Raw genomic sequence first — 23,805 nt, 5'->3', positions numbered from 1 at the left:
CTTAACACCCAAGAACACTGTAGATTCAAAAGGAGTATGGGGAACTTGAATACAAGTCTATTGTCTCCACAGAGCCCTCCTGGGGAAAAGAGAGAAGAGACTAGGTGATTAGAATGGACCCCATCTCCTTTAAGTTACACCAGAACCACAGAACTGAGGGGGCTGGCTTGCAGACCTGACGTCCATTCTCTCATTGTAATGATGGGAAACTGAGTTCCAGAGGCAGGGCTGACCCGTCCCAGGTCACACATCCAGGCTGCTTGGCTCCCAGGCCCACTGGTGCTTAATCCAACACCTTCATGGTGCAGAGGGGAAAAGAGGGAGAATGAGATGGATGGAGAGTGAGACGAATGGGGCAAACCAGACGGTTGTGACAGAGTTTGTCCTGCTGGGGCTACACGACCACCACAACCTAGAGATGGTCCTGTTTGTGCTCTGCCTGGGCATCTACTCTGTGAACGTGCTGGGGAATGCCCTCCTCATTGGGCTGAACATGCTGGACCCCCGCCTGCACACCCCCATGTACTTCTTCCTCAGCAACCTCGCCCTCATGGACATCTGTGGCACATCCTCCTTCGTGCCTCTCATGCTGGCCAACTTCCTGGAAACCCAAAGCACCATCTCCTTCCCTGGCTGTGCCCTGCAGATGTACCTGACCCTGGCGCTGGGCTCCACAGAGTGCGTGCTCCTGGCCATGATGGCGTGTGACCGGTACGTGGCCATCTGCCAGCCGCTTCGCTACTCAGAGCTCATGAACCGGCAGACGTGCACGTGGATGGTGGCGCTGAGCTGGGGGGCAGCCTTTGCCAACTCCCTTCTCCAATCCATTCTCACCTGGAGCCTCCCCTTCTGTGGCCACAATATCATCAACCACTTCTTCTGTGAGATCTTAGCAGTGCTGAAACTAGCCTGTGGGGACATCTCTCTCAATGCACTGATATTAATGGTGGCTTCATCTGTCCTGACGCTGGCCCCGCTGCTGCTCATCTTCCTGTCCTACGTGTTCATCCTCACTGCCATCCTGAGGGTGCCCTCTGCTGCCGGCCGGCACAAAGCCTTCTCTACCTTCTCTGCCCACCTCACAGTGGTGGTGATTTTCTATGGGACTATCTCCTTCATGTACTTCAAGCCCAAGGCCAAGGACCTCTACTTGGATAAGCTCCTTGCATTGTTCTACGGGGTCGTGACCCCCTCACTGAACCCCATCATCTACAGCCTAAGGAACGCAGAGGTGAAAGCTGCCACTATAGCTCTGCTGAGGGGAGATCTCTCCAGGAAGATGGCCCCCTTTCCTGTTGTTCTCTAAGTCTGTCAGGCCAGACAGACTAGTTACACTGTGGTCATGACTTCAAAATTTCAGTGGCTTTAAACCACAAATGTTTTTCTTCTCGCTTACGCTGCAGGTCCTCCAAGGTTGATTGGGGGATCTGACTCATCTTCTTCATCCTCTGGGCCTTAGGGTGATAAAGTAGCTACCACATTACTGGTCCAAATGGCAAAAAGGAAGGGGAAAATGACAAAGCCTGTGAGGATTCTTAAAGCTTCCACTCAGAAGTGAGGTGTTACTTCCACTTCCACCGCATAGGCCAATGCAAGGCACAGGCCAGGGAGGATCACAAGGGAAGGGGATGCCCACCTGCCCCATATCTGGAAGGAGGGGGAGGACTGAGGAATTCCTGAAGGGGCTGGTGAGGACCCCAAACCCTACAGTTCACCCAGGAGCTACTATCGATTTCTACAGCTGCCATTTTCTGACCAGTTGTCCCTCACTGGCTGCTGTCAAGTTAATCACCCCAGAGAGTGCTGTTAAGCAGGCGCGTGGAGACTCTGGACTGGGGCATTCTAACTAGGTCAGATCCAGGCCTCACAGAGCTTTCTTTGCTCTCAGGTTCTGGGTTCGGGTTGAGCACAAGAGAATCTGGAAGAGATGGAAAGGCAGAGGCAAGGCCACATTGAGGTGGTGGAGCCCTCACTTGCTGTCCGTGCAGCCCCTCGGGCTCCTGCCAGGCCACCTGCAGCTGCTCTGAGCCCTGGGCGAAGGGAGCTCCAATGCAGAGAGTGCCAGCTCCTCCCGCGGGTCACCAGTGTCACTGAGTCCAAGGCAGTGAGGGCCAGACACGGGTTCCAGTGTGTCCTCCTGGGTGCTGGTCTGTCCCCACCTGCCCCTTCACGCCACCCGAGAGCAGCTTCAGACGCGACACCAGTACAGAGGCCGAGCGTGGCACAGGCTTCTCCTGCAGCTCCCACAAATGACAGCTCTGTTCTCTACAACAAAGCCTTACATCACTCACACTGGTCCTGCTACTTTGGCCAAATTCTGGCTGATTCACCACCCAAGAACCTATGATGCCTCCCCCTTACCACAGAAGGAAGACCACATTCTTCAGCTGAGTCCTCAGAACTCGAAAACCAGGTTCTCCACCCTGTCAGCCCGATATTCCATTCACCTCTCACACAGTCGACCCCTCGTAGTGTCTGTACTGTGTCGCATCTTGGTTTGTTGCTCATGCTGTTCTCTGGGGAGACCTAGGACTTTTTTTTCAAGGCAGCTTAGACACCATCTCTCTGACATACCTTTCCTGGCCCTTTATAGGGGTTCTCTCCTTTGCGTCCCACAGCACTTTGTTGGAACCTTTCCCTTGGTATCTATTCCTGTCTCCTTTGCATCCATGATATTTCATAACATATCATGGGAGCCTCAAGGGCAGGACTCTGTGGGGACCTGTCTCCTCAGCTCACACAGAGCTTTCCCAACAGAGGGTTACTGAACTGAACTGTCACTCAGAAGCCGTCACTTGTCACACCTGGGGACTGGATCCTGTGCTGCTCCAGGCCATCAGGAGCTTAGTCTGAACATGTGGACGGACACGAATGGGGAGCAGCAGTATCTCGTGGCCATGGGCCTGCCTTCCAGGAAGTCACCAAAACAAGTCAGGATACAGCAAACAATCCCCATTTGTGGAGCCAGGAGACCAGGGTTTCAGACCTGGTTCAACCGCTCTGTCCAGCAAGGTCTTCCTGCTGGCCCTTCCCCTCCCCAAAGGCACCTCACACTTAAACTACCCACAGCTGAACTCATCCCTCTGCCCCCAAAGGTCTGTCACCCTCTCAGGGAACAGCACCAACACCCCAAGTCACCCAGCCAGACACCAGGCAGTCATCAGAGGTGTCCTCTCACCCTCACTGCCCCACACATCTGATCCATCACCACGGCCCAGAGCATCCACCTCACAGCTGCTCCCGGGTCAGTCCTCTCCTTCCTCTAACACCACCATCACCTTCTCTCTCTGAGTGTGCAACAGTTGTGCCAAACTCTCTAAAATCCATCCTCTGCACTACTTAAAAAAAAAAAAAAACCTGTCTGAAAAAAGAAAACAGAAAACCACACCAATCTGATTATGCTACTCATTGGCTTAAACCCCTCCAATGATACCATTACCCATCTCTCCTAGGATAAAAGCCAGATCCCATCTACCTGCCCAACCTCATCACTGGCTGCTTATCTCCACCCCACTCCACCCACACACACATTCCAGACACAGTTCCCTCATGAATATCAGTCTTTCCTATGCTTCTGTCACCCCCTTGCTGTTGCCTCTCATGTTCAAACACCTCTGGACCTTTAGGTAACATATACTGGACACTTATCACACACCAGGCTAGGCACTATGCCAGAGTTCTGAGAGCTTTCCCGGCTGGGGATCAGATGGGGTGATGGAAATCACAGGTGAGGAATGCAATATGGACACTGGGGACCACAGAGACCAGTCCCCCAGCATCGTAGCATTATGACCACACATTCAATCCTCACTCAATGCCTCCACCCCAGCCCCCTTCCAGAAAGCCCCTTCTGATCCTTCCTTCCTGGGTGGGGTCCCTCTTTCTCATCTCTGTCTCCCTCTTCAGGGCCTTCTGTGCTCTGCTGACTGTGTCCTGAATCCCAGCTATTAAAATTATGGGTATGAATCAAGAGATTTTAAATTTCATACCTTTTGACCTGACACCTTTACTTCTAGGAGTTTCTTTGAGAAAATTACTAGAGGTGCAGATTTATGTAAAGCATATATATGGATGTTAATCACAGAGTTATTTGTGGTAACAAAAATTGGTAACTCTTAAAGGGCAACCATAGCAGAATATTGAAATAAATCCTGATGGAGCCCAATGATAGACTGTGACACAGCTATTAGAAATCTTACTTTTTGAGGAATATTTGATAATTTGAAATGCTCACACTGTAATTAATAGAAAAAAGTAATACACGTAACTTTGTACTCAGTATAATCCTAATTTTAAAGGTATTTTTCTTAGGATATATGAATAAGTATGTATCTAGAAAACCAGGACAAAATATTAGCTGACAATTATTTCCTCTGGGAGATGGGATTACAGATAAATACTGTTTTGTTAATTATTCTTTCCAACATTGTTCAATACTTCTAAAAGAACATGACTTTGAACTTAAAAGATAGTATTATTTTTGAGAAATGGAAGATCATGTGGCTCCAGATAGAGCACAGAGGAGAAGGCCCCATGCCCAAGGGCAGGAAGTGAGGAAGCACGGATGGGGCCTGAGCCAGGTGGGCGGTCAGGCAGAGAGCATGGAGCTGAGGACATTGAGCTGATGGCAGAGATGGCTGAGGAAGGAGGAGACTGTGGTTTGGTACTTGAGCTTCTGGGTTTTTTGGGTGGATATCGCACCACCGTGAGAGACAGTCTGAGAGATGGGCAAGATGAGACAAGCAGGTTGGAGGAGGTGGGAGACTGGAGAGAGCATATTTGGGGCATCCACAGGGTGGCAAGACGGCCCCAGTCCTGAGCACCTGGAGAATAAGTGGTGACAATCTTCCAATATTTTATTTTGACCTGTGCTCTTGAAAAAGTATTCCAAGAGACAAATCATAGTATAATGGGGAAATTTGCAACTGCTGCTGTGTTGTTTAAGGCTATTTTTTAATCCCTGAGCTGTGTCAAGTTGTCATTGTTCCTTGTGAAGGAAAGAGAATGGCATGGGAAGAGAAACAGAAAAGCGGACCTGCAGAAACTCACACAACCAGCTAAAACCCTGACTCCATGTCTGTTGCAAGTGTCCAGGCCTCACCCTGTACAGCAATACACTTTCCTTAACCTTCCCTGGTGGCTCAGTAGTAAAGAACCCGCCTGCCAATGCAGAAGACACAGATTCCATCCCTGGATAGGAAGATCCCCTGGAGAAGGAAGTGGCAACTCAATCCAGTATTTCTGTGGAGGAAATCCCATGGACAGATAGCCTGGTGGGCTACCGTCCATGGGTCCCATAAGAGTCAGACACAACTTAGCAACTAAACTATAACAACAACCTTTCATGAGTGCAGGTTCCCACAGAACTCTTGCGAGAACACACTCCATTTCAAAGTCCAGGACACCCACCTGAAGGACACAGGGTCACAGCCCCTGAGCCTCAGGTCCAAGGAGCAGGGCTGCAGTGAGATCTGGTCTTCAATTCCTGTCCAGGGTCTCTCCTGTGCCCACCTCACCCAGCCAGGCCCTTCTGGGGCACCACAAGTAACCTAGGGTCTCTGAAGCCCCATCATGCCAAGTCTGCAAACCTGTGTCATTGCAGAGTCTGAACTTTAAATTGGGCAGGGACTGCAAGGTCCCTGAGGGCAGGGAGCAAGAGAGATGTCTTCGCTGCAGGGGACCAGGAGGCTGGGCCTCGGGGGCTCTAGGCCTCGATCCTGGCCCACCCCAGCACAATGTGTCTGCTGGTAATGAACTCAGCACTCCCTCACTCTGCTCTCCCAAGCCTTGGGTCACCACACCTGTCATCTGCTCAGCCACCTGCTGATACCAAGGTCACTGGGCCAACAGGTAGGAGGCAAGGAGAATCCATCTAGCATGTTGACTATTCTCATAAAATCTTTTCTAAACATAGAGAAACCAGAATATCTGCTTGGAGAAGGCAACATAATGATACTATAATATCCACTAGTACTTACTGAACACTCACCCTGTGCCAAGCTCTGTGCTAAGACCTTTCACTGGATCCTCAAAATCATCCCGTAAGAAAATGCTACTCTTATTTCTACAGGTAAGGATACTGAGGCTGAGAAAGCCGTGGTAACTGGAAGATCTCAGACTTGGGCTTGGCAGTCTGACTCCAAAGCCCACACTCACTGGCTCTGCCATCACAGTGAGGAGGAGTGACATAGGAATCCAGATATGAGCACTTCTGGGACACAGTAACAGGAGCTTCTTCTTCTTGTGCCCCTCACCTTCCTTTTAAAATCATGTCTGAAGCTTAAAATTAGTATGAAATTGTTCAATATAGATTTACCAGCCAACAAACCTGATATGATATTTACCTGGGTTGAAGTTCCTAGAAAGATGAGGGAATGTTTTGGAGATGGTACAGAGTACCAGAGATCATATATATTGAATGGCTCCATATCACATAAGGAGAAACTGAACCAAGGTCAAACAGGAAAAAGGGAACAAGGGCAAGAATCAAACCTGGATCCTCACTCCCAGGCCGGGGCTCCTTCCATGGCATATCCTGCCTAAACTGGGGAGAGAATTAGTGACTCTCAGAGACACTCAATATCCTATCACTCTGTAAACCGGATTATCCAGGAAATGATGGAGTGTAAGACCTGGCAGACAGATGCAAGAGTAGTTTCCTGAGTCTGGTGCAAAACACCATCGTGCCCAAACACCCTGCAGTATGTCTGGTCATCCTGGGCGTGCGGTAGGCTTACACAGGGCAGTGGGCTTTGGACAGATGGGATGCATCTCGCTTCTGGGTCGGCGCAGTGATCTGCTGGTGTGAGATGTTCTGCTGTGTTCTTCCCCAGCTGTGAGAACTGGTGACATCCCAGAGGGTGGAGCCAGGGTCTCTAAGGATGACAACCTGGAACAGAGCCCCCTGAAAACCTGCAGTGCTACAAAGTCTGAGAACTAAACCTCCGTCCTGGTAAGTCACTAAAATCATGAGGTTGTGTGTTACTCTAGGAAAACTCTGCCCATCTTTTTTTTTCTCCACTGTAAAATCTTTTTTATTTTCAGACCTTAAACTTCTGTATTGGGGTGTAGCCGATAAACAATACTGTGGTAGTTTCACGTGAACAGGGAAGTGACTCAGCCATAGATACACATGTAGCCATTCACCCCCAACCCCTTCCTGTTCTCCAGGCTGTCGCATAACATTGAGTAGAGTTCCATGTACTGTGCAATATGTCCTTGTTGGTTATCCATTTTGAATATAGGCAAAACTCAGTTCATCTCAACTGATGGACTAAATGAACTAGAGCTGCTCTCTGTGGTCCCTGACTGAGCCCATGTTGCAGTCCAAGCTGTCAGTAACCTGGAAGCATGGTATTTCCTAAACAGAGTATCTCATTTCTTTGGGGTCATAAGCCCATTGCCTCATGTGCTGTTCCTAATTTCTGATTGAATGCGTTCTGATAAGACTCTTAAATTGTAAGGAAACCCACTGCTCTCCTCATTCAGCTCTTCAGAGAGAAGTTCTTCCATGCAGGAGATGGCACCCCCATGGCTGTGACCCTGTGACCTCCACATGGGCATCCTGGGCCCTGGAATGGAGTGTATCCTGGCAATAGTGCTGTGGGAACCTGCACTCATGAAAGGTTGTTGTTTTAGTCCTCCCAGCAATCACATCCTGCGTGTGCATGTGGGGAAAAGGAAAGGAGGGCAATTTTAAGGTAAGAAATCTGGGATCAGGATTTTAGCAGAAGGAAAGCCCGGGATCTCAAACAGCAGCTCCTGTGTGGGGTGCTGGAGAAGTTGGGGGTTAACTGGACTCAGTCCTTTGATTTCCGTGGCTCGCGGTCTATTGTGTGAGAGGGAACGACACACACAACAAACCAAATGTGCTAACGGCTGTGTGAGCGTCACGGTGTCAGGACGGCCAGTGCTGTGGAGACGTCTGAGAGGTCAGCGCCAGGGAGGAGGTGGGTGTAAAGCTGAGCCTTGGAAGATGGGTGGGGGAGAAAGGGTGCTCCAGCCAGAGGAAAGCAGGAGAAAAGGGAGGGGACAGGAGCCTGTGGGGTTTGTCCACCAGCAGGGAGTGGTCTGCTGAGGCTGGAGCAGGCCAGCACAAAGGGATGGGTAGGAGCTTAGGGCAGGCACAGGCCAGAGGCTAGGACAAAGCCCTCTGATGACCATGCCATTCCCACCTGGTCTCTCCGATGGAGACAAGGGCGGGGAAGAGAAAAGCAGAGTCAGGTGGTATCCCACCTTTTATCTGCCTGAAAACTCTCCCCACACCTGTATCCAGGGTCACAATTGGAGGTTGCCAGTACTTTCGTTCAGAGAAGGCAATGGCAACTCACTCCAGTACTCTTGCCTGGAAAAATCCCATGGACCGGGGAGCCTGGTGGGCTGCAGTCCATGGGGTCGCTAAGAGTCGGACACGACTGAGCGAGCCACTTTCACTTTTCACTTTCATGTATTGGAGAAGGATATGGCAACCCACTCCAGTGTTCTCTCTGGAGAATCCCAAGGCTGGTGGAGCCTGGTGGGCTGCTGTCTCTGGGGTCGCACAGAGGCAGACACGACTGAAGCGACTTAGCAGCAGCAGCAGCAGTTCTTTCTGTAGCAACACACCCAATAAACACCAAGTTCTTATAATGAAATCTTAAATTAAGCTGCAGGCTTAATCCAGCCACATGAAGTCATGACCTAGGAGAGATGCTTCCTTTTAACTTCTGCTTTCCTGACCTCAAGTTTTATTTTGTCTTTATATGCCAGATTCAAAGAAAATCTAGATGTTTCTAAAGCCCAGAGAGAGGGATATGACCAAGGTCACCAACAGACAAGGGGATGACTGTAAACACAGGACTGTACACTTCCGAGGGTAGAAGGCACATCTGCCTCTTCTGTGTTCCCAGCACCCAGCACATAGTAGGTGCTCAATAATAATTTCCTGAAAGACTGAATGAATAAGCCATCACACTCGGGCAGTTATTTACCTTTCTGCCAAACTTCAGCAAGAGAATCCCTACCTTAAAATGTTTACATGGATTAGATTGATGGTTAATGCCTGACCCAGGTTAATCAACTACCCTTGTATGTTTCATAAACTCCCTTAACAATGATCTTGATTTAGGTTGGAGAGGAAAAACCAGCACAGACTCTGGGCAGAAGGGCGTCATGACAGATGTTGGAGGTCTTGTCTGGGAGGCGGGCAGATAGATCGGGCATGTGCCCATGGTTGAAGGTGTCATCTCTGATCTGCAGCATTGCTAGGAGACTCATCAGACCTTTCCTCTAGAGTCTCATCTGGACTACACAGAATCCCCATTTTTCAAAAGGAAACTGAGTCTCAAACCCAAGTGACTTGGTCAACATCACACATCTGGTTAGTGCTGATCCTGTTACGCAGTGCTGGGTTTTTGAAACATGTGTGGACTACCTGTTGAGGGACTGCCCTTGGCAGCACTCACTGTATGAGATGCTGGAAGGAACGTGACCGAGTCTGCTCTCAAGTGGGGCAGAGGAGACAGGTGTGCAGCACAGGAACAAAGACGATGGCCAAGGGCCGTGGGAGGAAGAAGGGAGAGGTGACTCGGCAGGGCTCAAGATGGAGAGGAGAAGAGATGAACCGTGCTCTGAAGAAGAGAAGCAGCACCTCCACTGGGTAAGAGACCAAGGACCTGCCTACAGAAGGGAACTTCCTGGGCAAAGCTGTAGCTCTGGGAAAAGACATGGTTTATTCAGAAGAGGGAGAGCCCATCGGGCCCTACGATGATAGATGCAATTGAGCAAAAGGACAGGACCTGGAGTAGGAAATGGCAACCTGCTCCAGTATTCTTGCCTGGAAAATCCCATGGACAGAGAGCTTGCTGGGCTACAGCCCACGGGGTCACAAGGAGTCTGACACGACTGAGTGACTGAGCAGGTGCATGACGGGGAAAGATGCAGCACTAGGACGGTAGGACTCTAGTGCTTACAGGAACCTGGCCTCACAGCCAGTGTAGCTCTGAAGGGACTGAGGGACGGGTGATTTGATCTTCTGACAAGTTAAGGTTTCCCATCAGCTCCTATTTGTCCCTCAGACCAGGGATCACAGGGGCCACAAGACAGCTTTCCATCCAGCACTTGACACTTGGCTCCCTCCTGTCACTGGCATTTCCCAAGGGGCTGAGACCAGCTCAGAAGAGACATGGAGGCTCCTGGGCAAAGACTGTGGTCTCTTCCCACCCTCCCTTTATAGACAGGGTCAGTGACCCAGGACACCTCTGCCAGACTAGAACCTGCCCTTCCCTTCTGTGTAATATTATAGTCAATATCATTTATCCTAAAAAGCTATATGGAAGCCAAGAGGAGACTCACTCGGCTTTTAGGACCAGGGTTAAATGTTGTGACCTGTGGCTCTACTGGGATATGTATATTCTAGTGTATTCTTTTAAAAATCAATGCATGGTGTCTGATCTTAAGGAGGGATACCAGAATAAGGCTTGTACATCCTATGCAGTAGAAATGTTCAACCTTTATGCCCAAAGGAATGAGGTGACCATCACTCATCATGCACCTGTGTTCCCAAGCTCATCCCACTTAATTTGAGAAAGAGGAACAGCACTTGTTACAATTGTGGCATCTTTTTGTCCACGAATTTTTCTTACTGCTATAGCCCATGGAGAAGGCAATGGCACCCCACTACAATACTTTGCCTGGAAAATCCCAGGGATGGAGGAGTTTGGTAGGCTGCAGTCCATGGGGTCGCTAAGAGTCGGACACGACTGAGTGACTTCCCTTTCACTTTTCACTTCCATGCATTGGAGAAGGAAATGGCAACCCACTCCAGTGTTCTTGCCTGGAGAATCACAGGGACGGGGGAGCCTGGTGGCTGCGGTCTGTGGGATCACACAGAGTCGGACACGACTGAAGGCACTTAGCAGCAGCAGCTATAGCCCAACATCTAAACAACACCCAACGAGAGGTAGGCACTCAACAAATCTTCAGTGAGTGAATGAATCTGAAATCCTATGAGCATCATTCAGTCACATGAAGTCATAACCCAGTAAATGTGCTTCCTCTTAACACCCAAGAACACTGTAGATTCAAAAGGAGTATGGGGAACTTGAATACAAGTCTATTGTCTCCACAGAGCCCTCCTGGGGAAAAGAGAGAAGAGACTAGGTGATTAGAATGGACCCCATCTCCTTTAAGTTACACCAGAACCACAGAACTGAGGGGGCTGGCTTGCAGACCTGACGTCCATTCTCTCATTGTAATGATGGGAAACTGAGTTCCAGAGGCAGGGCTGACCCGTCCCAGGTCACACATCCAGGCTGCTTGGCTCCCAGGCCCACTGGTGCTTAATCCAACACCTTCATGGTGCAGAGGGGAAAAGAGGGAGAATGAGATGGATGGAGAGTGAGACGAATGGGGCAAACCAGACGGTTGTGACAGAGTTTGTCCTGCTGGGGCTACACGACCACCACAACCTAGAGATGGTCCTGTTTGTGCTCTGCCTGGGCATCTACTCTGTGAACGTGCTGGGGAATGCCCTCCTCATTGGGCTGAACATGCTGGACCCCCGCCTGCACACCCCCATGTACTTCTTCCTCAGCAACCTCGCCCTCATGGACATCTGTGGCACATCCTCCTTCGTGCCTCTCATGCTGGCCAACTTCCTGGAAACCCAAAGCACCATCTCCTTCCCTGGCTGTGCCCTGCAGATGTACCTGACCCTGGCGCTGGGCTCCACAGAGTGCGTGCTCCTGGCCATGATGGCGTGTGACCGGTACGTGGCCATCTGCCAGCCGCTTCGCTACTCAGAGCTCATGAACCGGCAGACGTGCACGTGGATGGTGGCGCTGAGCTGGGGGGCAGCCTTTGCCAACTCCCTTCTCCAATCCATTCTCACCTGGAGCCTCCCCTTCTGTGGCCACAATATCATCAACCACTTCTTCTGTGAGATCTTAGCAGTGCTGAAACTAGCCTGTGGGGACATCTCTCTCAATGCACTGATATTAATGGTGGCTTCATCTGTCCTGACGCTGGCCCCGCTGCTGCTCATCTTCCTGTCCTACGTGTTCATCCTCACTGCCATCCTGAGGGTGCCCTCTGCTGCCGGCCGGCACAAAGCCTTCTCTACCTTCTCTGCCCACCTCACAGTGGTGGTGATTTTCTATGGGACTATCTCCTTCATGTACTTCAAGCCCAAGGCCAAGGACCTCTACTTGGATAAGCTCCTTGCATTGTTCTACGGGGTCGTGACCCCCTCACTGAACCCCATCATCTACAGCCTAAGGAACGCAGAGGTGAAAGCTGCCACTATAGCTCTGCTGAGGGGAGATCTCTCCAGGAAGATGGCCCCCTTTCCTGTTGTTCTCTAAGTCTGTCAGGCCAGACAGACTAGTTACACTGTGGTCATGACTTCAAAATTTCAGTGGCTTTAAACCACAAATGTTTTTCTTCTCGCTTACGCTGCAGGTCCTCCAAGGTTGATTGGGGGATCTGACTCATCTTCTTCATCCTCTGGGCCTTAGGGTGATAAAGTAGCTACCACATTACTGGTCCAAATGGCAAAAAGGAAGGGGAAAATGACAAAGCCTGTGAGGATTCTTAAAGCTTCCACTCAGAAGTGAGGTGTTACTTCCACTTCCACCGCATAGGCCAATGCAAGGCACAGGCCAGGGAGGATCACAAGGGAAGGGGATGCCCACCTGCCCCATATCTGGAAGGAGGGGGAGGACTGAGGAATTCCTGAAGGGGCTGGTGAGGACCCCAAACCCTACAGTTCACCCAGGAGCTACTATCGATTTCTACAGCTGCCATTTTCTGACCAGTTGTCCCTCACTGGCTGCTGTCAAGTTAATCACCCCAGAGAGTGCTGTTAAGCAGGCGCGTGGAGACTCTGGACTGGGGCATTCTAACTAGGTCAGATCCAGGCCTCACAGAGCTTTCTTTGCTCTCAGGTTCTGGGTTCGGGTTGAGCACAAGAGAATCTGGAAGAGATGGAAAGGCAGAGGCAAGGCCACATTGAGGTGGTGGAGCCCTCACTTGCTGTCCGTGCAGCCCCTCGGGCTCCTGCCAGGCCACCTGCAGCTGCTCTGAGCCCTGGGCGAAGGGAGCTCCAATGCAGAGAGTGCCAGCTCCTCCCGCGGGTCACCAGTGTCACTGAGTCCAAGGCAGTGAGGGCCAGACACGGGTTCCAGTGTGTCCTCCTGGGTGCTGGTCTGTCCCCACCTGCCCCTTCACGCCACCCGAGAGCAGCTTCAGACGCGACACCAGTACAGAGGCCGAGCGTGGCACAGGCTTCTCCTGCAGCTCCCACAAATGACAGCTCTGTTCTCTACAACAAAGCCTTACATCACTCACACTGGTCCTGCTACTTTGGCCAAATTCTGGCTGATTCACCACCCAAGAACCTATGATGCCTCCCCCTTACCACAGAAGGAAGACCACATTCTTCAGCTGAGTCCTCAGAACTCGAAAACCAGGTTCTCCACCCTGTCAGCCCGATATTCCATTCACCTCTCACACAGTCGACCCCTCGTAGTGTCTGTACTGTGTCGCATCTTGGTTTGTTGCTCATGCTGTTCTCTGGGGAGACCTAGGACTTTTTTTTCAAGGCAGCTTAGACACCATCTCTCTGACATACCTTTCCTGGCCCTTTATAGGGGTTCTCTCCTTTGCGTCCCACAGCACTTTGTTGGAACCTTTCCCTTGGTATCTATTCCTGTCTCCTTTGCATCCATGATATTTCATAACATATCATGGGAGCCTCAAGGGCAGGACTCTGTGGGGACCTGTCTCCTCAGCTCACACAGAGCTTTCCCAACAGAGGGTTACTGAACTGAACTGTCACTCAGAAGCCGTCACTTGTCACACCTGGGGACTGGATCCTGTGCTGCTCCAGGCCATCAGGAGCTTAGTCTGAACATGTGGACGGACACGAATGGGGAGCAGCAGTATCTCGTGGCCATGGGCCTGCCTTCCAGGAAGTCACCAAAACAAGTCAGGATACAGCAAACAATCCCCATTTGTGGAGCCAGGAGACCAGGGTTTCAGACCTGGTTCAACCGCTCTGTCCAGCAAGGTCTTCCTGCTGGCCCTTCCCCTCCCCAAAGGCACCTCACACTTAAACTACCCACAGCTGAACTCATCCCTCTGCCCCCAAAGGTCTGTCACCCTCTCAGGGAACAGCACCAACACCCCAAGTCACCCAGCCAGACACCAGGCAGTCATCAGAGGTGTCCTCTCACCCTCACTGCCCCACACATCTGATCCATCACCACGGCCCAGAGCATCCACCTCACAGCTGCTCCCGGGTCAGTCCTCTCCTTCCTCTAACACCACCATCACCTTCTCTCTCTGAGTGTGCAACAGTTGTGCCAAACTCTCTAAAATCCATCCTCTGCACTACTTAAAAAAAAAAAAAAACCTGTCTGAAAAAAGAAAACAGAAAACCACACCAATCTGATTATGCTACTCATTGGCTTAAACCCCTCCAATGATACCATTACCCATCTCTCCTAGGATAAAAGCCAGATCCCATCTACCTGCCCAACCTCATCACTGGCTGCTTATCTCCACCCCACTCCACCCACACACACATTCCAGACACAGTTCCCTCATGAATATCAGTCTTTCCTATGCTTCTGTCACCCCCTTGCTGTTGCCTCTCATGTTCAAACACCTCTGGACCTTTAGGTAACATATACTGGACACTTATCACACACCAGGCTAGGCACTATGCCAGAGTTCTGAGAGCTTTCCCGGCTGGGGATCAGATGGGGTGATGGAAATCACAGGTGAGGAATGCAATATGGACACTGGGGACCACAGAGACCAGTCCCCCAGCATCGTAGCATTATGACCACACATTCAATCCTCACTCAATGCCTCCACCCCAGCCCCCTTCCAGAAAGCCCCTTCTGATCCTTCCTTCCTGGGTGGGGTCCCTCTTTCTCATCTCTGTCTCCCTCTTCAGGGCCTTCTGTGCTCTGCTGACTGTGTCCTGAATCCCAGCTATTAAAATTATGGGTATGAATCAAGAGATTTTAAATTTCATACCTTTTGACCTGACACCTTTACTTCTAGGAGTTTCTTTGAGAAAATTACTAGAGGTGCAGATTTATGTAAAGCATATATATGGATGTTAATCACAGAGTTATTTGTGGTAACAAAAATTGGTAACTCTTAAAGGGCAACCATAGCAGAATATTGAAATAAATCCTGATGGAGCCCAATGATAGACTGTGACACAGCTATTAGAAATCTTACTTTTTGAGGAATATTTGATAATTTGAAATGCTCACACTGTAATTAATAGAAAAAAGTAATACACGTAACTTTGTACTCAGTATAATCCTAATTTTAAAGGTATTTTTCTTAGGATATATGAATAAGTATGTATCTAGAAAACCAGGACAAAATATTAGCTGACAATTATTTCCTCTGGGAGATGGGATTACAGATAAATACTGTTTTGTTAATTATTCTTTCCAACATTGTTCAATACTTCTAAAAGAACATGACTTTGAACTTAAAAGATAGTATTATTTTTGAGAAATGGAAGATCATGTGGCTCCAGATAGAGCACAGAGGAGAAGGCCCCATGCCCAAGGGCAGGAAGTGAGGAAGCACGGATGGGGCCTGAGCCAGGTGGGCGGTCAGGCAGAGAGCATGGAGCTGAGGACATTGAGCTGATGGCAGAGATGGCTGAGGAAGGAGGAGACTGTGGTTTGGTACTTGAGCTTCTGGGTTTTTTGGGTGGATATCGCACCACCGTGAGAGACAGTCTGAGAGATGGGCAAGATGAGACAAGCAGGTTGGAGGAGGTGGGAGACTGGAGAGAGCATATTTGGGGCATCCACAGGGTGGCAAGACGGCCCCAGTCCTGAGCACCTGGAGAATAAGTGGTGACAATCTTCCAATATTTTATTTTGACCTGTGCTCTTGAAAAAGTATTCCAAGAGACAAATCATAGTATAATGGGGAAATTTGCAACTGCTGCTGTGTTGTTTAAGGCTATTTTTTAATCCCTGAGCTGTGTCAAGTTGTCATTGTTCCTTGTGAAGGAAAGAGAATGGCATGGGAAGAGAAACAGAAAAGCGGACCTGCAGAAACTCACACAACCAGCTAAAACCCTGACTCCATGTCTGTTGCAAGTGTCCAGGCCTCACCCTGTACAGCAATACACTTTCCTTAACCTTCCCTGGTGGCTCAGTAGTAAAGAACCCGCCTGCCAATGCAGAAGACACAGATTCCATCCCTGGATAGGAAGATCCCCTGGAGAAGGAAGTGGCAACTCAATCCAGTATTTCTGTGGAGGAAATCCCATGGACAGATAGCCTGGTGGGCTACCGTCCATGGGTCCCATAAGAGTCAGACACAACTTAGCAACTAAACTATAACAACAACCTTTCATGAGTGCAGGTTCCCACAGAACTCTTGCGAGAACACACTCCATTTCAAAGTCCAGGACACCCACCTGAAGGACACAGGGTCACAGCCCCTGAGCCTCAGGTCCAAGGAGCAGGGCTGCAGTGAGATCTGGTCTTCAATTCCTGTCCAGGGTCTCTCCTGTGCCCACCTCACCCAGCCAGGCCCTTCTGGGGCACCACAAGTAACCTAGGGTCTCTGAAGCCCCATCATGCCAAGTCTGCAAACCTGTGTCATTGCAGAGTCTGAACTTTAAATTGGGCAGGGACTGCAAGGTCCCTGAGGGCAGGGAGCAAGAGAGATGTCTTCGCTGCAGGGGACCAGGAGGCTGGGCCTCGGGGGCTCTAGGCCTCGATCCTGGCCCACCCCAGCACAATGTGTCTGCTGGTAATGAACTCAGCACTCCCTCACTCTGCTCTCCCAAGCCTTGGGTCACCACACCTGTCATCTGCTCAGCCACCTGCTGATACCAAGGTCACTGGGCCAACAGGTAGGAGGCAAGGAGAATCCATCTAGCATGTTGACTATTCTCATAAAATCTTTTCTAAACATAGAGAAACCAGAATATCTGCTTGGAGAAGGCAACATAATGATACTATAATATCCACTAGTACTTACTGAACACTCACCCTGTGCCAAGCTCTGTGCTAAGACCTTTCACTGGATCCTCAAAATCATCCCGTAAGAAAATGCTACTCTTATTTCTACAGGTAAGGATACTGAGGCTGAGAAAGCCGTGGTAACTGGAAGATCTCAGACTTGGGCTTGGCAGTCTGACTCCAAAGCCCACACTCACTGGCTCTGCCATCACAGTGAGGAGGAGTGACATAGGAATCCAGATATGAGCACTTCTGGGACACAGTAACAGGAGCTTCTTCTTCTTGTGCCCCTCACCTTCCTTTTAAAATCATGTCTGAAGCTTAAAATTAGTATGAAATTGTTCAATATAGATTTACCAGCCAACAAACCTGATATGATATTTACCTGGGTTGAAGTTCCTAGAAAGATGAGGGAATGTTTTGGAGATGGTACAGAGTACCAGAGATCATATATATTGAATGGCTCCATATCACATAAGGAGAAACTGAACCAAGGTCAAACAGGAAAAAGGGAACAAGGGCAAGAATCAAACCTGGATCCTCACTCCCAGGCCGGGGCTCCTTCCATGGCATATCCTGCCTAAACTGGGGAGAGAATTAGTGACTCTCAGAGACACTCAATATCCTATCACTCTGTAAACCGGATTATCCAGGAAATGATGGAGTGTAAGACCTGGCAGACAGATGCAAGAGTAGTTTCCTGAGTCTGGTGCAAAACACCATCGTGCCCAAACACCCTGCAGTATGTCTGGTCATCCTGGGCGTGCGGTAGGCTTACACAGGGCAGTGGGCTTTGGACAGATGGGATGCATCTCGCTTCTGGGTCGGCGCAGTGATCTGCTGGTGTGAGATGTTCTGCTGTGTTCTTCCCCAGCTGTGAGAACTGGTGACATCCCAGAGGGTGGAGCCAGGGTCTCTAAGGATGACAACCTGGAACAGAGCCCCCTGAAAACCTGCAGTGCTACAAAGTCTGAGAACTAAACCTCCGTCCTGGTAAGTCACTAAAATCATGAGGTTGTGTGTTACTCTAGGAAAACTCTGCCCATCTTTTTTTTTCTCCACTGTAAAATCTTTTTTATTTTCAGACCTTAAACTTCTGTATTGGGGTGTAGCCGATAAACAATACTGTGGTAGTTTCACGTGAACAGGGAAGTGACTCAGCCATAGATACACATGTAGCCATTCACCCCCAACCCCTTCCTGTTCTCCAGGCTGTCGCATAACATTGAGTAGAGTTCCATGTACTGTGCAATATGTCCTTGTTGGTTATCCATTTTGAATATAGGCAAAACTCAGTTCATCTCAACTGATGGACTAAATGAACTAGAGCTGCTCTCTGTGGTCCCTGACTGAGCCCATGTTGCAGTCCAAGCTGTCAGTAACCTGGAAGCATGGTATTTCCTAAACAGAGTATCTCATTTCTTTGGGGTCATAAGCCCATTGCCTCATGTGCTGTTCCTAATTTCTGATTGAATGCGTTCTGATAAGACTCTTAAATTGTAAGGAAACCCACTGCTCTCCTCATTCAGCTCTTCAGAGAGAAGTTCTTCCATGCAGGAGATGGCACCCCCATGGCTGTGACCCTGTGACCTCCACATGGGCATCCTGGGCCCTGGAATGGAGTGTATCCTGGCAATAGTGCTGTGGGAACCTGCACTCATGAAAGGTTGTTGTTTTAGTCCTCCCAGCAATCACATCCTGCGTGTGCATGTGGGGAAAAGGAAAGGAGGGCAATTTTAAGGTAAGAAATCTGGGATCAGGATTTTAGCAGAAGGAAAGCCCGGGATCTCAAACAGCAGCTCCTGTGTGGGGTGCTGGAGAAGTTGGGGGTTAACTGGACTCAGTCCTTTGATTTCCGTGGCTCGCGGTCTATTGTGTGAGAGGGAACGACACACACAACAAACCAAATGTGCTAACGGCTGTGTGAGCGTCACGGTGTCAGGACGGCCAGTGCTGTGGAGACGTCTGAGAGGTCAGCGCCAGGGAGGAGGTGGGTGTAAAGCTGAGCCTTGGAAGATGGGTGGGGGAGAAAGGGTGCTCCAGCCAGAGGAAAGCAGGAGAAAAGGGAGGGGACAGGAGCCTGTGGGGTTTGTCCACCAGCAGGGAGTGGTCTGCTGAGGCTGGAGCAGGCCAGCACAAAGGGATGGGTAGGAGCTTAGGGCAGGCACAGGCCAGAGGCTAGGACAAAGCCCTCTGATGACCATGCCATTCCCACCTGGTCTCTCCGATGGAGACAAGGGCGGGGAAGAGAAAAGCAGAGTCAGGTGGTATCCCACCTTTTATCTGCCTGAAAACTCTCCCCACACCTGTATCCAGGGTCACAATTGGAGGTTGCCAGTACTTTCGTTCAGAGAAGGCAATGGCAACTCACTCCAGTACTCTTGCCTGGAAAAATCCCATGGACCGGGGAGCCTGGTGGGCTGCAGTCCATGGGGTCGCTAAGAGTCGGACACGACTGAGCGAGCCACTTTCACTTTTCACTTTCATGTATTGGAGAAGGATATGGCAACCCACTCCAGTGTTCTCTCTGGAGAATCCCAAGGCTGGTGGAGCCTGGTGGGCTGCTGTCTCTGGGGTCGCACAGAGGCAGACACGACTGAAGCGACTTAGCAGCAGCAGCAGCAGTTCTTTCTGTAGCAACACACCCAATAAACACCAAGTTCTTATAATGAAATCTTAAATTAAGCTGCAGGCTTAATCCAGCCACATGAAGTCATGACCTAGGAGAGATGCTTCCTTTTAACTTCTGCTTTCCTGACCTCAAGTTTTATTTTGTCTTTATATGCCAGATTCAAAGAAAATCTAGATGTTTCTAAAGCCCAGAGAGAGGGATATGACCAAGGTCACCAACAGACAAGGGGATGACTGTAAACACAGGACTGTACACTTCCGAGGGTAGAAGGCACATCTGCCTCTTCTGTGTTCCCAGCACCCAGCACATAGTAGGTGCTCAATAATAATTTCCTGAAAGACTGAATGAATAAGCCATCACACTCGGGCAGTTATTTACCTTTCTGCCAAACTTCAGCAAGAGAATCCCTACCTTAAAATGTTTACATGGATTAGATTGATGGTTAATGCCTGACCCAGGTTAATCAACTACCCTTGTATGTTTCATAAACTCCCTTAACAATGATCTTGATTTAGGTTGGAGAGGAAAAACCAGCACAGACTCTGGGCAGAAGGGCGTCATGACAGATGTTGGAGGTCTTGTCTGGGAGGCGGGCAGATAGATCGGGCATGTGCCCATGGTTGAAGGTGTCATCTCTGATCTGCAGCATTGCTAGGAGACTCATCAGACCTTTCCTCTAGAGTCTCATCTGGACTACACAGAATCCCCATTTTTCAAAAGGAAACTGAGTCTCAAACCCAAGTGACTTGGTCAACATCACACATCTGGTTAGTGCTGATCCTGTTACGCAGTGCTGGGTTTTTGAAACATGTGTGGACTACCTGTTGAGGGACTGCCCTTGGCAGCACTCACTGTATGAGATGCTGGAAGGAACGTGACCGAGTCTGCTCTCAAGTGGGGCAGAGGAGACAGGTGTGCAGCACAGGAACAAAGACGATGGCCAAGGGCCGTGGGAGGAAGAAGGGAGAGGTGACTCGGCAGGGCTCAAGATGGAGAGGAGAAGAGATGAACCGTGCTCTGAAGAAGAGAAGCAGCACCTCCACTGGGTAAGAGACCAAGGACCTGCCTACAGAAGGGAACTTCCTGGGCAAAGCTGTAGCTCTGGGAAAAGACATGGTTTATTCAGAAGAGGGAGAGCCCATCGGGCCCTACGATGATAGATGCAATTGAGCAAAAGGACAGGACCTGGAGTAGGAAATGGCAACCTGCTCCAGTATTCTTGCCTGGAAAATCCCATGGACAGAGAGCTTGCTGGGCTACAGCCCACGGGGTCACAAGGAGTCTGACACGACTGAGTGACTGAGCAGGTGCATGACGGGGAAAGATGCAGCACTAGGACGGTAGGACTCTAGTGCTTACAGGAACCTGGCCTCACAGCCAGTGTAGCTCTGAAGGGACTGAGGGACGGGTGATTTGATCTTCTGACAAGTTAAGGTTTCCCATCAGCTCCTATTTGTCCCTCAGACCAGGGATCACAGGGGCCACAAGACAGCTTTCCATCCAGCACTTGACACTTGGCTCCCTCCTGTCACTGGCATTTCCCAAGGGGCTGAGACCAGCTCAGAAGAGACATGGAGGCTCCTGGGCAAAGACTGTGGTCTCTTCCCACCCTCCCTTTATAGACAGGGTCAGTGACCCAGGACACCTCTGCCAGACTAGAACCTGCCCTTCCCTTCTGTGTAATATTATAGTCAATATCATTTATCCTAAAAAGCTATATGGAAGCCAAGAGGAGACTCACTCGGCTTTTAGGACCAGGGTTAAATGTTGTGACCTGTGGCTCTACTGGGATATGTATATTCTAGTGTATTCTTTTAAAAATCAATGCATGGTGTCTGATCTTAAGGAGGGATACCAGAATAAGGCTTGTACATCCTATGCAGTAGAAATGTTCAACCTTTATGCCCAAAGGAATGAGGTGACCATCACTCATCATGCACCTGTGTTCCCAAGCTCATCCCACTTAATTTGAGAAAGAGGAACAGCACTTGTTACAATTGTGGCATCTTTTTGTCCACGAATTTTTCTTACTGCTATAGCCCATGGAGAAGGCAATGGCACCCCACTACAATACTTTGCCTGGAAAATCCCAGGGATGGAGGAGTTTGGTAGGCTGCAGTCCATGGGGTCGCTAAGAGTCGGACACGACTGAGTGACTTCCCTTTCACTTTTCACTTCCATGCATTGGAGAAGGAAATGGCAACCCACTCCAGTGTTCTTGCCTGGAGAATCACAGGGACGGGGGAGCCTGGTGGCTGCGGTCTGTGGGATCACACAGAGTCGGACACGACTGAAGGCACTTAGCAGCAGCAGCTATAGCCCAACATCTAAACAACACCCAACGAGAGGTAGGCACTCAACAAATCTTCAGTGAGTGAATGAATCTGAAATCCTATGAGCATCATTCAGTCACATGAAGTCATAACCCAGTAAATGTGCTTCCTCTTAACACCCAAGAACACTGTAGATTCAAAAGGAGTATGGGGAACTTGAATACAAGTCTATTGTCTCCACAGAGCCCTCCTGGGGAAAAGAGAGAAGAGACTAGGTGATTAGAATGGACCCCATCTCCTTTAAGTTACACCAGAACCACAGAACTGAGGGGGCTGGCTTGCAGACCTGACGTCCATTCTCTCATTGTAATGATGGGAAACTGAGTTCCAGAGGCAGGGCTGACCCGTCCCAGGTCACACATCCAGGCTGCTTGGCTCCCAGGCCCACTGGTGCTTAATCCAACACCTTCATGGTGCAGAGGGGAAAAGAGGGAGAATGAGATGGATGGAGAGTGAGACGAATGGGGCAAACCAGACGGTTGTGACAGAGTTTGTCCTGCTGGGGCTACACGACCACCACAACCTAGAGATGGTCCTGTTTGTGCTCTGCCTGGGCATCTACTCTGTGAACGTGCTGGGGAATGCCCTCCTCATTGGGCTGAACATGCTGGACCCCCGCCTGCACACCCCCATGTACTTCTTCCTCAGCAACCTCGCCCTCATGGACATCTGTGGCACATCCTCCTTCGTGCCTCTCATGCTGGCCAACTTCCTGGAAACCCAAAGCACCATCTCCTTCCCTGGCTGTGCCCTGCAGATGTACCTGACCCTGGCGCTGGGCTCCACAGAGTGCGTGCTCCTGGCCATGATGGCGTGTGACCGGTACGTGGCCATCTGCCAGCCGCTTCGCTACTCAGAGCTCATGAACCGGCAGACGTGCACGTGGATGGTGGCGCTGAGCTGGGGGGCAGCCTTTGCCAACTCCCTTCTCCAATCCATTCTCACCTGGAGCCTCCCCTTCTGTGGCCACAATATCATCAACCACTTCTTCTGTGAGATCTTAGCAGTGCTGAAACTAGCCTGTGGGGACATCTCTCTCAATGCACTGATATTAATGGTGGCTTCATCTGTCCTGACGCTGGCCCCGCTGCTGCTCATCTTCCTGTCCTACGTGTTCATCCTCACTGCCATCCTGAGGGTGCCCTCTGCTGCCGGCCGGCACAAAGCCTTCTCTACCTTCTCTGCCCACCTCACAGTGGTGGTGATTTTCTATGGGACTATCTCCTTCATGTACTTCAAGCCCAAGGCCAAGGACCTCTACTTGGATAAGCTCCTTGCATTGTTCTACGGGGTCGTGACCCCCTCACTGAACCCCATCATCTACAGCCTAAGGAACGCAGAGGTGAAAGCTGCCACTATAGCTCTGCTGAGGGGAGATCTCTCCAGGAAGATGGCCCCCTTTCCTGTTGTTCTCTAAGTCTGTCAGGCCAGACAGACTAGTTACACTGTGGTCATGACTTCAAAATTTCAGTGGCTTTAAACCACAAATGTTTTTCTTCTCGCTTACGCTGCAGGTCCTCCAAGGTTGATTGGGGGATCTGACTCATCTTCTTCATCCTCTGGGCCTTAGGGTGATAAAGTAGCTACCACATTACTGGTCCAAATGGCAAAAAGGAAGGGGAAAATGACAAAGCCTGTGAGGATTCTTAAAGCTTCCACTCAGAAGTGAGGTGTTACTTCCACTTCCACCGCATAGGCCAATGCAAGGCACAGGCCAGGGAGGATCACAAGGGAAGGGGATGCCCACCTGCCCCATATCTGGAAGGAGGGGGAGGACTGAGGAATTCCTGAAGGGGCTGGTGAGGACCCCAAACCCTACAGTTCACCCAGGAGCTACTATCGATTT

General features: G+C 50.1%; 3 protein-coding genes across 3 annotated transcripts; all 3 read left to right on the top strand.

The window, feature by feature from the left end:
• Positions 1–334: 334 nt before the first annotated feature.
• On the top strand, positions 335–1,334 carry LOC139184405 (olfactory receptor 13C7-like). Its single transcript, XM_070794166.1, has one exon. It carries the CDS (start codon positions 335–337, stop codon positions 1,304–1,306), a length of 972 nt encoding a protein of 323 aa, XP_070650267.1. The 3' UTR covers positions 1,307–1,334.
• A 10,035-nt stretch (positions 1,335–11,369) lies between these two features.
• On the top strand, positions 11,370–12,369 carry LOC139184404 (olfactory receptor 13C7-like). The gene has a single exon (XM_070794165.1). The coding sequence runs from the start codon at positions 11,370–11,372 to the stop codon at positions 12,339–12,341; it is 972 nt and encodes a 323-aa protein (XP_070650266.1). The 3' UTR covers positions 12,342–12,369.
• A 10,070-nt stretch (positions 12,370–22,439) lies between these two features.
• LOC109563027 (olfactory receptor 2S2-like) lies at positions 22,440–23,404 on the top strand. The gene has a single exon (XM_070794745.1). It carries the CDS (start codon positions 22,489–22,491, stop codon positions 23,374–23,376), a length of 888 nt encoding a protein of 295 aa, XP_070650846.1. The 5' UTR covers positions 22,440–22,488; the 3' UTR covers positions 23,377–23,404.
• Positions 23,405–23,805: the final 401 nt, after the last annotated feature.

Source organism: Bos indicus, chromosome 8 (assembly GCF_029378745.1).
Source record: "Bos indicus isolate NIAB-ARS_2022 breed Sahiwal x Tharparkar chromosome 8, NIAB-ARS_B.indTharparkar_mat_pri_1.0, whole genome shotgun sequence".
Taxonomy (NCBI): Eukaryota; Metazoa; Chordata; class Mammalia; order Artiodactyla; family Bovidae; genus Bos; species Bos indicus.
This window is presented reverse-complemented; position numbering and strand designations above follow the sequence as displayed.